The 16,690-nt window shown below is 47.7% G+C and overlaps 1 protein-coding gene across 1 annotated transcript; it reads right to left on the reverse strand.

Moving 5' to 3' along the window:
- Positions 1-1,768: 1,768 nt before the first annotated feature.
- Positions 1,769-16,677, reverse strand: TRADD (TNFRSF1A associated via death domain). Its single transcript, XM_074913469.1, has 5 exons — positions 16,647-16,677; positions 14,131-14,282; positions 11,286-11,563; positions 8,923-9,115; positions 1,769-7,634 (listed from the first exon to the last, which is right to left on the reverse strand). Exons 2-5 carry the CDS (start codon positions 14,270-14,272, stop codon positions 7,327-7,329), a joined length of 921 nt encoding a protein of 306 aa, XP_074769570.1. The 5' UTR covers positions 14,273-14,282; positions 16,647-16,677; the 3' UTR covers positions 1,769-7,326.
- Positions 16,678-16,690: the final 13 nt, after the last annotated feature.

Consider the following 16,690-nt stretch of genomic DNA (forward strand, 5'->3'; position numbering starts at 1 on the left):
CCATTTAATTTGAATTACTTCAAAACAAAACACTTTTATTTGGAACCAAATCTAAACTGCCATTGCTACCGACCTGCCAGTTGACTACAGCCATAGTGCTTCCTATCTATGTGGCTGTTTCTTTGTCTCTGCAATGGAAATGACGACCCTTATTCCTCTAACAGAGGGCAAGGGTCTGGGGAGTGCCCAGACCATGGCCTCTTTAGTATGTAAAGTTTCTTATTTACAGTGAACTTGTCATACAAGCAGGTTTTGATCTACTCTGTTTTCACAAACACCCAACTGTTTCTTAAACATAATGTAAAAATACTTTAAGTGTCTGAGTTTTTTTGATGTATTTTTAATTTCAGCTCGAACGTTTTATTGAACACAACATCACTGTAAAAAGCCGTCTCATGGACGGGTTCATGATGAGCAACCCTCAGGCCCTGCGTGCAGGTGCTCCAGGCTGGGAAAGGTGTTTCCTCGTGATCTGCAGCTGTCTGAAATATAGCAGTTTCTTGCTGAATAGTGCAGCTGATCAGAAACCTTCACCACAAATGTTACTCAGCTTCAGGCTTTCCCTGTGCCAACACAAGGTACCTTTATCCTCTTCTCCAAAGCAGCAGCCCCGGGCTGTTTTTTATCCCTCCTCTGTAAGGAGTCATAGAAGCAAGGCAGACCGGGGTGTCCACCTCTGCCCAGAGGGGCTGGCTGTGGGGCAAGGGGGACTGCTCCCTGAAACCATCAGCGACTCACAGCAGGTATTTCCACCACATTCCCACACCCAGGTTTTGGGACCTACTACCCTTTTTCCTTGCTCCCATGGGGTGAAATTGAAAACAGAGGCTTTCATTGCTGTGTGGTGCCTTTGTGGCTGCCATGGCTTGGAGGGTCATGCAGGGAGCTTCGGAGGTGGAGGAGTTTCCTCGTGGGTGCTCCTACTTGGTGTTGTCTCCCCTGTACCTTGTTCCCTGTGCCATGCCTGGCTGATTCATTCTTCTGCCAGCACAGGTGCCCTCGGTCTGTCCCATGGCACGTCCCTCTGTCTTACAAGATCGGGTCAGTGAGGTCAACCTCTGTTAGTGTGTTGGCACACAGCTTGAAGTAGCCCTTGAATGTCCTTGCACCTGCTGCAGGGCAGAGCTTTTTTTTTTTTTCCAAAGGCCCTACCCCCCCACCCCCCCCCACCCCAGTACTGTCTGAGATTTAAGTGATTCAGGGTGAAGTAATGCTCTGCTTGGGTTCACAGCAAAAGGAATTTCCCCGGGCTCAGCTGTCAGGTCAGCCAGTGGCTTCCTGTGCAAATCTGCTGAAGAAGATCTAGCATCCAAGCTCCTTGGCTCCCCACCTATGGGGCAGGCAGCCTTGTGAGAAAGCTCACTAATAGCAAGGCACTTTGGGATTACAGTGATGCTGTGGCCTCAGAGGAGCCCAAGGTATTAATGGCACTGAAAGAAATAGGGAGATTTGCCAGGCACCAGGTTTGGGACAAACCTCCCCTTCTGGCAATGTTTGCTAAAAAAGGCTCATCAGAGCAGTAACTGGAAATGGAACAAACGTGGTGGCTTAGCTTGGTTTTGACTTGAAATCAGAGCCATTAACTTGCAGGCAGGACACCAGCCTTGGCATGTCAGCAGAAACATGTGACATTGGGCAGGACCAATGTGCACCCAGACACTTCAGCCTGATGCTCCTCTGAGAGCTGGTGGTAGCCAATGTGGCCAGAACATCAGTGAGTTCCTTTCTTACTACTGCATTAAGTGTTTAATGAAAGTCTCTGAGGCACTTTTCATCAAAAGTATATATTTATTTATAAAAAAGAATGGAGAAAAAAATAGACCAAAGTGCTTTTTACTATAAAAGACAATTCCTTGGAGGTGGAACGTCCTAGACCTGAGTATACATAGCACTGCAGTCCATAGCTGTAGATGGCCGATCCAGATCTGATGCTGAATATCATGGAAATTTGGAATGAGAAGACCAGCAAGGGATTTTTCCACTGATGACTAAAGGACTTAATCACACATCTATGGATTTCAGCCAGAGATGTATGGCTTCCTTCAGTGGCTTTAAAATTCAATCCAGACAAGAAAAAAAAAAAAATTTTTTTTGACTCTAGGCCTTAAATTGCCTCACTGTTGGAGCCCATCTCTGTCCAAAAGACAAATGGCCAGACCCTTGTCCGGCATAAAGCACTGTACCTCACCAATTTTGTGTACACACTCCCAGCATGTGGGTTAGACTGAAGAAACTCTCTTGACGCCCATCCTAGTATCTCCTCGGTTTGATGTGTACAATACCAGAGGTTCGTGGCTATACCAGAATTTTCAGTTGAACTGAATCAGCAGTTTAACTGAATTTGAGGCTTCTCATTGCTCTATGTGCTCACTTTCGGTTTCAGAGTCTGTGGGCAGCTGCTGGGGTGGGACTTGGAGGTGACTCTAAGGTACCTTTCAAAACTGCAGAGGGGAGGCAACACCCAGGCAGCAGGATGGCTTCTCAATGCTGAAATGGACTTTGAAATGAATGGTAAAATTAACAGGTAAGGAAAAACCTTGCAACTTCCTCACACTGGGAAAAGACTTTTGTCTGGAGCAGTGTCCACACCAAGCACCTACGCCTTCTCTGGACAGGAGGCTTCCCTCATCTCTAAGCCTACATGGCTTTTTGGCCTTACATTTTCCACATCTTGACAGTGGTGCAAAGCATATTCTGTTTTCTCTCAGCTTCCCCCAAATTTTGGAATGGCTACAGTTCTGAGACCTCCTAGCTATGAAACTCCAGCAAACTGTTTTACTTGAAGGCTCTAATTTTTCCCTAAAGCTCTGTAACGTGCAGTGCTGTGACATTAGCACTCCATTTTGCATTAAAAATAATCCAGCGGTAGGGCTGAAGCTGAAAATGGAAACCTGGAAAGTGTTGCTGCGAGCTGTCAACATTTGTTTTTAAATTTGACTTGCTATGAAAACCCAGAAGACAATTTTATGATTTCTTTAAGGCCCGGTTCATGATTTCTAAGTGCTTCTGATCAATAATGCTGAATCCTTTCCTTATTTTTCAGTCAAATACTGTTTTCACCTGATGACCTGGTCCACTGTAAGCAGCTGTGGCATGTGAGAACTGAAGCTGCTGAAAGAGAGCACCTTTCCTATCTGCCGTGAAGGTGCACTCTCGTCTTCAGCAGATGAATTAATCTATGGTGTATTTTTAATAAGCATCTAAGAGGGTTAATGTTGGCCTTTCACTGACTTTGCCCTCCAGAACACTTTGGTATTTTTCCTTGGTGACAATTTTGTATCAGGGTATACTCTCAGGTTTACTTCTATCAGATGCCTCGTGTCAAAATGTATCTGGTGAGCATTTTACCTTTCACTCTCCTCTTCGTTGCTATCGACTTGAACACTGTAGCACAGCTATGCCAAAACAAATCATTCAAATTCTCCTTTGGACAGATCTTTTATTCTTTCTGGCAGACTGAAAGGAGCCTCTTTCAAATCTGAAACATTGCTAAAACTACAAAAACAACCTGTACCACAAAAAAGCCCTCTTGGATCCCTTCCTGTAAGCGCACTTTGGCTTGGTTTTTGCTCTTTGTTTTATACTTTGTCTATTTCATTTTTTTATACGCAACTGATTAGCATCTTTATTTGCTTTTAATATTGTGTGCTGGTTTGCTGCATGTTTGATTCTGAAACACCCCCACCGATTTTTTTTTTTTTTTTTTTTCCCCCCAGACATCTCAATACATAGAGAAGAGCTGTTATGGAATAAGGCCAAATTCAGCAGCACCAGCACTGCCCGTGGCCTCTCTCACACACTAGACATTAGCTAATTGGTATAAATAGTAGTAAGGGAGCGTCGCTTGCATGTTTGGCATCTGAGTAGGTGCAGTATGTGTGCAGCTAACTTTGCACAGGCAAGGAAGAAAGTGTGAGTATGTTTCTCTTCCAATGGTGTGATAGCCAGGCAGTCACCAGGGGTGCTTATTATAGCCCTTGGTCTAGCATATAGCACTGAGCTTCTGGTGTATCAGCAAGTATCCCCAACATCCAGCTCTGTCTTCAGTTCCACTCATTGCATTACTATTCAGGTAAAGACAGCCTCTAGTTTCTTCAACAAATCTTTGCTAATGTTTTTTCCTCTGTGAGTGCTTCTTCCTTCCCTGTGTGATACAAGTTCCCTTGTCTTCACAGAGTGGTGTAAAACTGCTGTAAAATCTTCTGTGTAAAACAGAGTAAATTCAGAGTCGAGCCCCAGCAAAATGCCAAATTGATGCAAATGACATCATGTACTCATGATCCAATTGATCTATTTCATTCTAAGGCTTCTGTGAAAATTGTCTCTAACTATGTTTGTGTCAGATAATATTAAAAAAAAACCCTACTTTTTTAGCAGGAGGGAGTCTTCTTGAGAGCAGAGTTGAGTTTTCATTGCATCTAATGATGGTGATGATGATGACTGATCAAGGGAAAGAGTACAAAACGGCCACTGCTATGGTCCCAAACCGTGTCATGTGCTCAAGACAATTCCACCATGGAATATCACTAGAAAACCCTTTTTCTTCGAGTCTCTGCAATGAAGGCACCTGTGAATGCTGTTAAAGATGATATTCCAGAAAGGTTGCCAGGAGCTCCAGCACTTAACTGCACTTTTGAGAGGGAATCTGTGAGTAAGAGGAAACACATATGCCAATTGCTGGCAGAGGAAAAAAATACACATGGTTTGCATTAAGAAAAAAATCATTCATGCATAGTCCTCTGTAATACAGTAACAGCAGCAAAGAAGTTTTTTGGACTTGAAGTAGATGCTGAATAATAAGCCTTTCTCATTTTGAGCATTAACTGATGCTGTAGAAATTAGCAGTTCTCACTACTCAGTGGCTGCCTTATGAACTGTATATGGAAGTTGTGCACATGAATAGCTTGCTAAGACCTTAGAAATATTCATTACAAATGAGACAGCAGGCTATGCATATGACCTTGTTTTCTGAAAAATCATTTTTGCAAAATCAAGAGCAAATCCTTTTGCTGTTAAAGTAATTTTCAAGTTTCTGGGGTTTTTTTGTTGTTTTTTTTTTAAATAGCATTTGCCAGGTGCGTTGCTGCCAAACAGAGTTCCCCAGTTGGGGTCTGGCAGAAAAGCTAAATGCTTTGAGGTGTTTCCACAGCAGCCTAAACTAACTAAGATCAACATCACTGTGCTGGTCCCAAAAGCAAAACTGTCGGAGAGGTAATTGCTTCATTTTGGGAAGAGCACTAGTACTACTGTAAGGGAGAGGGTAGGACATGGAGCAGGAATGGTGGAGGTAAGACTGCAAAAGCACTGAATATAATGGCTCAATAAAAGGTCACAGAGCCACAGTCTGTAGTGGTGGTACCCACATGAAGTCCTGCTTCCTTTGATTCTAAGGGCAAGATGGAAAGAGATTCACTCACACCCTGAAAACAGTCTCCCCATCTTTAATCCCCTCTACTTCCTTTCCACACTGTGTATCTAACCTTGAGGATTCAAAATCTGCAGAAAAACAGCCAGATTCCTCAGGCTTACACTGAGGAACACAATGCTTATCTCCTCTGAGGCATATGGACCCTAACTGGGTAGAAGCTGGCCATCTAAATCGTCCTGATCTGTGTCTTCAGTTAGCTGATGCTCACAGCATGCATTTCAGCAGAAGCTAAGGGAGCAGCACCAGCCCCAGGAGCCCACACCTGCATCCCATGTTGCATCCCTCCTCACCAAATTACAGCTTTGACTCCAGGAAGGATTAAGATGTGAGTAGTAGTTTAAAAGGCCATCAGGGCTTGCCTGTCTGAAAGCTGTTCCTAACACGACTGCCAGTGGCCCGATACTTGTGTGCACACACAGGCTTTACGTGTGCTGGCAGAGCCACCCTCTGCACCTGAAATAATTTCCAATGCCCCCTGGATCTTCCCACAGATGAGAAGGGCAAAGAGGGCTAGAATTAATGAAAAAGGATAAGTAAAAACGTATCAGGAAAACATAGGGAGTATGTCAAAGGTATCAAGCTGCTGTTGTGCTTCATGGGACCCGTGTCATGCTAGACTCTCGTTGCTTTGTTACAGACAAAGGTGTAAACTCTGCTCTGTTCCAGTCTGCATCAGCTGTACCAGGAGGGAGTCAGCTTCTCTCACCAGAACTAAAAGCACAGCTCAGCCCTGGGGTTTGGGTGCTTTGTCCTTTAAGCCATTTTTAACCCTGACAATCAGGGCAGGTAAATCCAGGCACAGCAGCTGATGCCCAATTGTCACACAGTGACAACACTGCCAGAGAAAAGCTCTGCAAATCCCGACTCTTGTGAGACGTGATGGCATGAGCCAACCTCCCCGGTGAGCTCGGCAGGCCAAGGGCAGATAGTTAAGAAGTGAGTGAAGGCACTAGCAGCCAGCTGGACAGAGGTGATTATTCAGCTCTGTGAGCTGGGGTCAGGATGGTATTTGATGCTGTGACACACCTTAGGGCAGCAGTTCCAATCTACACTTCACAGGTAACCTGCTGACTAGGAGACTATTTTCCTTCCAGCACTGTGTTTTGCTTTTCAAGATGCAGGCTTCCTCAGGTTGGTGGGACAGAGCTAAGTGCGATATATTATTGTCCACCGTGGTCCAGAAAAAGTTGAGAATCATTCTCTGAATTTGTGTTTGTCCATATTGCTTGTTCAGTGCCTGGAATTTGTTCCATGGCCGCAATCATGTGCCCTGTGGAAGATTATGACTGTCCCAGGTAAAAGGAAAACCTTCAGGTGGTGAGAGGTGGGAAGCAGCTAGAGTAGGGCAGGACAGATGCACTCGCCACAGATGTTCCTTGTCTGGGGAACGATGAAGGAAAACAATACAAAATTGACTTTTCCTTAATTTCCCCTCTGTCTTTGCTTGATGCCATGCCTGAGGGCATAAATGTCTTCAATATAAAAAATATACTGCAGCTCTCTGGGTGATAGCCCTGGGTCACAGCTTGAGAAACAGTGGCACTGTCTGCTTCCCAGAGAAATTCTGAGATGCCTTCCTTGCTTTCCTCCTCTCTGCCACCCTCCCCTAGGGCTAACTGTCTGGCTGTTTCCCTGTGACATTTCAGTCCTGAAAGAAGTCAGGCTGAAAGCCTTTCTCACCAGTGCATGGGAAGGTAACATTGACTTCTGGAGACAGAATAAGGAACATCTGAGGTCCATGCTGGCTTCTGCAAGCACAAAACCTCTCCCCTGGGCATTCCCACCTACATGGAAACCTGTGGTGATTTTCAGGACTTCACATTCCCAGATGCTGGCAGCAGTCCCAATACACTAGCTAAAGCAAGAAAGCCCTTAGCAATGCCACTACCCTTGGGGCTCTAGCAGCAGTCCTCATTGGAATGGAGGCCCAAGAGCTCCTCAGCCAAGCTGATGAGACCATTTTCTTCCAGGGCTGCGATCAGCCGCGCTATTGTGGCCTTCTTCCCCTCTGACTGGATAAATCTGAGAAGCAGCTGATAGGCTTGTTCATACAGTCCCTCTCGGTCATATTCAAGGGCCAGGTTATCGATGACAGGATCACGCAGGGCCCGGCAGTTCTTCTGCAAAGAGCGACCCACTTGTTTCCATTTCTTGGACACGAGCTTGGCAAACTTCTGGTGGTCGTCTGGTGTGAGCATTCTGTTGGCTGAAAGGGACAGAGGGCGGGTAAAACACAGAGGTTTCATGGCTGATAAGACACAGCTTGGGCCAGTCCAAGTTTTGCTCAATATTCTATGGAGCAGGGCAGTCTGTTCAGTGTCCACAGCACGTTATTAAACTGCTGTGGAGTTGCTCTGCTTGTCCTCTGGTGTTTTAGCACCAGGGCAGCACTGTGAGTATGGAGCAGAAGTGCAAGAGCAGTGAAGGGGCTAAAAAAAAGCAGCTAAAGGGGCTCTGCCCCACCATGGGTCTGTGTGCTCTGATGGCATTCCTCCACCACTGGAAAGGGAAAACCAGCTGGAGTGAGCCTCACCGCTTAGTGTCTGCTGCTCTCTGGGTAGGAGCTGAACAGGTCTGCTCCCCACGCAGTCTGCCACCCCCCAGGGCAGTGCTGATGCCTCCAATGGTAAACTGCAGCACGTGGTGACACACTTATCTGCCTACATCTGGGCACATCTGGGCTCCCTGCCTTGCTCAGGCCATTCCCTTCCTGAAATCCTCCACAACATCAGAGTACCTGGGCTTGCCCGCACCCTGCAAGCTTGGCAATGCCTATTGTCCTTTATTTTTCTCCCCCAGGATGGGACAGTCCTGTGGTTCACCAGAGCTCACTTTTTTTCTGATGGACATTCTCTTTATCTGTTTCAGCCTTTCAAAAGCAACTCAGCAAGGCCTTTCCAATCAAGCCCTCTCTTCCCTACCAAAATACTGAAATGCAGACGGGAGTGCTCTCCTTGGCTGTTTAGCACTGCAGACTGTACACACAGCTTCTAGCTGATGTCAATCTAAAATTGTTTTGTGAGACTGTCAGAAACCTCTCTGTAGGGGACAGGCCCCACAGGCAGCTGGTGTGCTTCAGGGAGCCTGGACAAAGCAGTCCCAGCTGAAAGCAGGGCTGATGGTGTCCGTAGTGACTTCCCGGTCTGATCCAACCTATGCTATTACCTCACCTCAACCAAATGATGTGGAGAAAGAGCAAACTACTCTGTATTCTTCCTTTCAGTATTAAGGACTTTTAAAATGTGAGGAACCTGGAAGGGACACAGACTCTGCAGCACCTGGTTCTGTGCCACCCCAGAAAACAAAACAGGTTGAGGCCTGATCTAAAGCAGTATGGCAGTATTTTAGGACTACTGTAATTCTTTCCTTAATGGGTGCTGAGAAATCTTTGATTTGTCTCAGGTAGACCCGAGTATGCAGTCATGTTAATCCTCCCTCTTGGGCTTTGAGGCAAGCAACACCAAGGGCTCTCATGGTCAGTTCTAGCTACTCACCAAACTCTTGTCCCTGAAAGATGAAGGTGGCTTGTGAGGAAAGGGAGCTGCCTTGAGAAGGATAAAGTAGAGATGGGGAGTTTAGAGACGCACAGTCTTTTACAGCCATATTGTTGTTGATGCTCTGGTGAACAATCAGGCTCTTGAGGCACTCCTCCAGCTCTGTGATTTCCTCATCCCGCAGGCGGTCAGGCTGTAACACAAACAGCATCAGTGATCTGTGCCAAGTTCACCATCTCGCAAAGCTGCTGATGCTTATATCAGGTGCAGCTTAAGATGATGGTGTCAAGAGAGGAACAATGAGAGGGCTATAGCCTGAGCTGTAAACTGATCAAATGAGAGAGTCTAATGGAATTCTGCTGTAAATGTATGAATTTGAATCTGTAATGTGACATGAAATAGGCAATCTCCCCCTCCTGGGATACGCACAAGCAGCAGTGAGTGCTTACAGGTTGCACAAAACTCCTACTAGTCCATGTTTATTTTCAGCAGCCCTCTGCAAGAATTAGGGTGCACCACAGGCAAAGTAGCCTCTGACTTACTCCACGTGAGGGTCAGATCCACAGAGTAGGACTACCTGGTCCAACAGCTCACGGCCACCAAAGCAGGCAGCTCCTGCTACCCCTCATTCTCTCTCTCTGCCCCTCCATTACCTAAGTTTTGTCATTCCTGGATCCTCTCCAAGACAGTTTTTCTCACTAATCAAGAGAAAACTCAAAAAAAAGCAGGTAAAGCAGAAAAAACAAAAAAATCAGACCTCCAAAAAGCAGGTAATGAGAAAAGGAGTGAGAGAGGGCAAAGCACATGGGAAGAGCCAAACCTGGCGAGTGCTCTGACTCAGTCTGGTGTTTAGCTCACACACAGCAGGTACCCAGCAGTGCCCTCAGCCACTGCTGGCTGTGCTGTAGTGCCATCTTCCTGACTGTAGCACTGTTAGGCAGCGGTCAGACCAAGTCAGTTTTGGGGAACTGAGAGTAAGCCAGCTCTCTTGTCCAGTCAGCTAGTTCACCAGCAGGAGGGAGCAGCAAGCAGAAGTCAACAGGGTATGGGATATCACGTGCTGTTTGGTTTAGGGCATTTCAATCTCTGTGCTTGCAAAGAAGCAACCTGGCAAAACATGTTTTTGTGCCTAATCTTCCTGAGTAGACAGTGACTACTGATTTCTCAGGACCATCTAAAGGGAACTGGAGCTATAAGGTATTGCTAGTTCCAGGTGGAAAAAAAAAAAAGAGGAGAAAAGCAGTGAATTTAATCATGTCAGGTGCCTTGGTTTTGTGGTGAGATAACAAGATCACACTGGTTTTGCTAGCAGGATTAGAGTGCCAGTGCCAAAGTGTGCAATGAGCTAGGCGTTAGATATCACAGAATCATCTCAGTTGGAAAAGCCCTTGAAGCTCCTCCAGTCCAACCATCAACCTCACAGTGACTGTTCCCAACTCCCCCAGATCCCTCAGTGCTGGGTCAGCCCGACTCTTCAACCCCTCCAGGGATGGGGACTCCCCCCCTGCCCTGGGCAGCCCATTCCAACGCCCAACAGCCCCTTCTGCACAGAAATCCTTCCTCAGAGCCAGCCTGACCCTGCCCTGGGCAGCTTGAGGCCATTCCTTCTTGTCCTATCACTTGTTACTTGGTTCAAGAGACTCGTCCCCCCTCTCTGCACCCTCCTTTCAGGGAGTTGTAGAGGGTGATGAGGTCTCCCCTCAGCCTCCTCTTCTCTAGACTAAATACCCCCCATTCCCCTGAGAAATATTTTCCTCAAGAGAGAGACTTTGCCTTCAGAAGGGCAGCCTATTCTGATGCCACATGTCCCCACTCTGTCACAAGTTGCTGGGATAATGTGCAGAGTGTTTGCACTCATGCTCATTTCTAGGTGCAGTTACCATTACTATTCTCAGAGGAGGTGGTGTGCCAGGCAGGGGAGGAAGGTGCTGAGCAATGATTATAGGACTGCTGTCCTCTCTGCCTGCCTCACGGGTGTATTGAGGCACACTTGCTTGTGCTCTCAACTGCACCTTCTATAATTCCTTGCCTTAGTGGTGATAACAGCCATACTAATTGTTATACACAGAAACCACAGTGATTTAGCAGGATCTCTGTAGGCTGTTTTAGGTAATTCTACTGCCCTTCCAGAACAGCGCATGGCTCTTTCCTGGGGAAGGACAGAGCTGTTTCTCCATATGACAGTTGAGAACTGAAGGATGGAGAAGTCAACAACGCAGCATGCTGCAGCAGGGTGAGATTTGCAGCCACCTTCCCGAGACCTGTGCTACCACTCCTCACTGCTGCCTGCCTGCCTGCCTGCCTGCCTGCCTCCCTCCCTCCCTCCCTCCCTCCCTCCCTCCCTCCCTCCCTCCCCCACTCACCTTCTCTCCGTAGATGCACTCTAGGCAGCGATCCTCATCCTTCAGCATGTTGTCAAGGTGCTCGCTGCCAGCCTTCAGCTCCATTTCAAGAGGCACCGTGGTCATGGCCAAGAAGAGCTGGAGGTGATTCTGGAGGGACTTCTGGAGTGCTCCTTCCCGGTAACTCTGCAGGAACCGGCGGCAGTTCTCCTGCTTGCAGAACTTGAGCTGGACTATCAGGTGTGGGTGGCTGCAGTGCACTTTGAGCATGTCCACACCATTCACGCTGCCAGTGGAGTCTGGGAGGGAGAAGCGAGCAGAGTCACTATCCAGGCATGAGACAGACAACCCAGACCCACTCCCATCCACCGCCAAGCCTGCAATGGAGTAGCTTTTGAATTCTTTTCTCTCTTTGATAAAGTTCTCTGGGATAAAAAACCTGTATGTAAAACCAAGAGGAAAGGATTAAGTTTTTGCTGCCATCACCATCAGTCCCCATGAAGTACGGGCTCCAACTAAAGCCATATGGTACTACACCCCAGCTAATTATCTCAACACTTTTTATTAGGGGAGGTTTTACATTTAAGGTCCCATTTCCAGAACAGAAATGGTTACGCTAAACCAGTAGCACAGCGAAGTTTTATAGCTGAAAGCGCATAGTTCAGCTCAGTGCTCAGTCAGACTTCAGTCCTTGTGAGTGGAGTTTTATGCAGTGATGAAGGTCCTGGAAAGACCCAGCGTTTCCTCTCCACTCTGTGCCTAGAGGTAACTTTTGGCTGGCTCTGAGCCTTTAACACATCTCACAAATGGTGAATAATAGATATAGCCACAGGAATTTAGGCTGCTTGAGATTGGGCCTTGACTTTTTAATCTCTTTTGCACAGAGAATTAATTCACGGTAAAATCTAAACAAGAAGCCAGAGATGTGTTCTCTAACATTAGTGCAGGGAGAGCACAATTGACATAGACAACAGAAATTGGTCAGGCCTTCATTCTTCCTTCTCCCAGCAAAATTTAATTTTGATTAGCTGTGCACATTGACCTTGTCTCCACAGGGATTTTCTATGCTGCTGCTGACAGTTTAAAGTATGTGTTTTTCTCTTTTTTTTTTTTTTCAGCAGAGGCCTGTGGGATGCTGGCTGCACTGCTTCCAGACCTAAGTTAACCTCTTAGTCGTTGCACAGGGCTGACAGAGGTGCCAGCTCAGACTGGCATGACATCAGGTATTTCTAAACCACACATCAGGCAGTATTTAGACGTGCTTGGAGGAGAATCCCAAGGCAAAGTAGACCTGCATGCTCCACATTAGGCAGAACAAGTGACATGGCATTTAAAACTATGTGATCTAACAGTGGCTTTACAGGGTTTACTGAGTCCCGCTTGCATCAGAAAGTTTAGTTTGGACCAGATGTGTAACTGGGGCATAGGGCTAGGCACCTCGGAGAGGTGTTTTAATTCACTGTGGCTGAGCAGAAATGTCTTCTTAGAACTTTCTTCATGCTTTGTTTTTCATCAGCACTGGTTAAACAAAAGCTTCCATAGCAGGATAAGAAGACTGGGAGGGAAAAGCTGCACAGATGTGGAAAGCTTTATGAATGGTGTACAAGACAGCTGTAAAGCTACCTCAAAAGGGAGGACTTTGCACGTATTTCTTCATGAAATTTCAGACAGCTTCAGATTTCACGTCCTTTTTAAGTATGAATAAACATGGTAGGATTTAGTGGTTTTGTGGGGTTTCTTTTAAATGTGCGAGCAGACTCACATTCCAGTGACACAAAGCAGCCATAAATCAAGCCTAACTGGACAAATTGTCGAGCTTCTTGCTGCTTCCCATCTTTGGATCGGGCTGCAAATTGAGGAGGCCTATATCGGATAAACGGCTAGACTCATGATTGCCAGAAGTAACAGAAGAGTTACACAAGCCCTGTTAAACAATACTGGCTCTGCTGTATGACAGGTGAAGAAAACCATGAGGGTCATTCTAGGTAAGCATGATAAACTCTTCAAATTACTATTATTCTGAAGTCAGCTTGGTGCAAGAGTGGATAGAGAAATATAGTTTTATGGCCATTTGCACTCAAGTGCTCTTCTGATGTAAATAGGGTTACATACAGTTGAAGCTAATGTAATTGTGCCTGTTTCTATCAGAAAAGAACTTATAGTGGCTATCACTAATTTTAAAAATCAACTTCTCAAAGTAGAAATCATGTTTGTGTGGTGGTATAAAGACAGAAATTAAATCTTATTTCGTAGCAATTGCAGTCTTTCCCCTCTTACATAAATGGGTTTAAACAAACATTCATAAAGTAGGATAACTCACAGGATAGTTCAAGTTGGAAGGAAGCCCAGGAAGTCTCTAGCTCAACCTCCAATGCAAAGCAGAGTCAGCTCTGAGGTCAGACCAAGTTGCTCAGGGCTTTACTCAGTCCTGTTCTGAAAATTCCCAAGTATAAGAGAGTACACATTTGCTCTGGACAACTGCTTGACTGTCCTCATGGGGAAAGTGTTTGTCCTTATATCTGGTGTCTACCTCTCTTGTTTCAGTTTGTGCCTGTTGCCTCATTCCCCATGCAGCCCTGTGAAGAGCATGGCTCCATCTCCCTCTCCCCGTAGGTACTGGTAGGTCCCCCAGTCTTCTCTTCCCCAGACTGAACAGGTCCAACTCCCTCAGCCTCTCCTCACAGGACAAACACTCCAGGTCCCCAAACAGCTTGGTGGACCTCTGCTGAACTTGCTCTGCTTTCTCATCTTTCCTAAATACAGTGAGTACCAGCTTTGCTTACCCATGAGCGTTGAGATTAAAGAAAGGCATGGCATTGTGTGAAGGGATGAGACAGCATGCCAAGATATCAAAGAGGATGGGTACCTGCTAATGCCAGCTTCAGTGCTTTGAACACACTAGGTTTCTTCTGGGAGCTTTCGTAGAGAGATGGCAGAACGATTGTCTTGCATGTCGACTGGAGGAAGAGATAAGCACTGCCGATCCAAGGAGCAGAGCTGCCTGCCATCTTCAGCACCCTGCAAAACCACACAGGTGAGCTGAGAGACCATAGGGAAAATGGCCTGATGCTAGGTGAGTGCTTACACTAAGCATGACAAGACTATGGGGATTTACCCCTATTTCCTAGAGGAGCTGGTGATGTGGTTAAAGTAAGCGTAACCTTTGAGGAGTTTATTGTTACTCTGTGAAACACAGCACAGCAGGACACTGTGTCCCAAAGACTCAGCAGCTCACAAAGCTCTGCTTTCATTTTCCGCTGGAGTCCATTTTATAGTCAAAGAGACTCCAGAGAAAGGAGTTTCAGTCCTGCCTCCAACTGCTCAGCTAAGCTGCCAGTCTAAGGATGTGCAGTTGTGATGCTCCAGGGAGCACCCAGCAGTCCTGGTTGTGGCACATTCACATGGACCAAAGCCCCACTGCAGACAGAGGCATTTTGCCTGAGGTCCTGGTCTCCTGGTTGTCCTCACTAAAGGATACATTACAGAATCCAGGGCTCATGTCGCAGGACACTCAGGGCTATCCCTCTGCTTTACATACTAGCTTATTTATTATTCCTCTCCCATCATTTGCCTTTTGCAGCAATGCACCTGGAAGACAGCACATCCACCTCTCTGTTCTCATCATGCCTGTTCCTCGCTGGCCAGCTAATGCAGTGCTTACATCTACTGCAGCTGCACCTAACTCTGCTCCCAAGGCAAAGACAAACCAAAACACCTCCCAGGCTACTCAGAACAGAAAAGCTGTGCTAGACTGGACAATGCCAGGCTGAGGCTGTGGCAGCTGGAGAGCACCTGGCAACCCAGGAGACAGGCATGGCCACCTCTCCTTTCTGTCTGTGTCCATGAGCTGGTCGCCACAAGTCCCCCAAAACTGCTCCCACAGAGAGCAGGGGTCAGAGCCAGCCCTTCTATCACATCATAGTGACAAGTGATTTGGGGCTTTTGGCTCAGCCCCAGTGCCAAGTCCTGCCCTGTCTCTGACTACTTGTTTGCACCTCTGTCACACAATCAGCTGCTTCCTCATCAGCATCCCTTCCTTCCTGATTTCTCCTCTGTTGTTCAACCACAACAGCCTTCCCTTGGCTGCCAAGCAATGGCCTGACAGTAAAACTGCTGGCCATGACAGTGTCCCGCTCTTCAGATGTCCTTTAGATTGTGGGTGTGAGGGTCTTTTGTCACCAGGGGCTGCCAGAGCAAGAAGGATGACCTCGCAGGGACAGGCTCTCCTCCAGGTGGTAGCTGAGGCTGGGAACCATTTAAATGCCTTAGAGCATGTCCAACACAGCACTGGAACATATGGCCCACCCTCTTTCCTTACTATAACCTTGAACTGTGCCCAGCATGGGCACCTTTTACTTGTTCAGGAAATAACCAGCGAATCGTAAAATTCACACTGAACTTGTAAGTTTAAGCAGCGCCTGCAGGATGCAAGAGTGTTTCCAGGCCCTGTGCTCCCACATCACACAGGCCTCTTAGAAAAGCATCTTGTAAAGAAGAAAGAGGAGGATGTACTGCTGCTGCAGTCCAGGTCTGGTCCGAGCCTCCAAACACCTACAAGTTTGGGATCTAGGCACCCATCTCTAGTGTCTTGAAGGAGGGTAACAGAAATCCGAGCAACATCTTAGAAAACTACAGACATGGAACATTTAAAAGATTTTACATACAATTTATCTTTTGCGGTACGCAGACCCTGTTTCATCCTGCTCCTGTCACTGCAGCACGGACCCCGCTGCCCCTGCACCCCTTCCCCACACAGACCAGCTCTTGCTCCTCAGGAACCACCTGGTTAAACTCGGAAACGCTGGGGAAATTACAGCGGGCTTGCAAAAGCTGAGGTGAGGAGCCCTTGGCTGTGTTATCGCGGTGGGCGAGTTTTGCAGCCACTCGGCGGTGGGGGTCCCTCGCCGGGGGTTTGAGCAGCAGCAGCAGTGTTGTGGGGTGCTTTCGAAAACCAACCCCAGGCAACAAGTAATGTATGCGGCCATCGTCATTGTCTTTTTTGTCAACCTCTGCCATGCGCCAGGCTGCCGCTTATTAATTCCTGTAACAGACTAGCTGGGAGAGGGCTGGCTTTATTTTAAGGAGAAAGAGCCAGGGCCGCGCGGCCGGCGCAGCCGCCAGTCCTGTGGCAGGCACCCGCCCTGGCCCGGCCGGGGTCTCCCGCCCGCCGTGGCACCGCCTTTCCCCCGCTGCCTGGATGTCCCTTCCCGGTCCCAGGCCGGGGCCCGCCGACCCGCCCTCAGAACGCCCCGGCACCGCCGTCCTGCGAGCGGGGCAGCACGGGGGGGCCCAGAGCGCCCTGCCCGGCGGCCCCGGCCCCCTCCGCCCCGGCCGCCCGCCCGCAGCAGCCCCGGCCCCCCCGGCGGCTCCGGGCGGCTTTACCTTCTGCCACCGCCGCCGCCCGGCCTCGGCGCCGCCGCTTCCGC

Source organism: Athene noctua, chromosome 9 (assembly GCF_965140245.1).
Source record: "Athene noctua chromosome 9, bAthNoc1.hap1.1, whole genome shotgun sequence".
In the NCBI taxonomy this organism is placed as follows: domain Eukaryota; kingdom Metazoa; phylum Chordata; class Aves; order Strigiformes; family Strigidae; genus Athene; species Athene noctua.

Bases quoted from the DNA above. Each gene is read 5' to 3' on its own strand.
- TRADD (XM_074913469.1), bottom strand. From the start codon at position 14,272: ATGGCAGGCAGCTCTGCTCCTTGGATCGGCAGTGCTTATCTCTTCCTC. The intron at 11,564-14,130 runs GTACCCATCCTC...TCTCCCTCCCAG, and splicing joins ACTGAAGCTGGCATTAGCAG to ACTCCACTGGCAGCGTGAAT. The intron at 9,116-11,285 runs GTGAGTGGGGGA...TTTGTGTTACAG, and splicing joins AGTGCATCTACGGAGAGAAG to CCTGACCGCCTGCGGGATGA.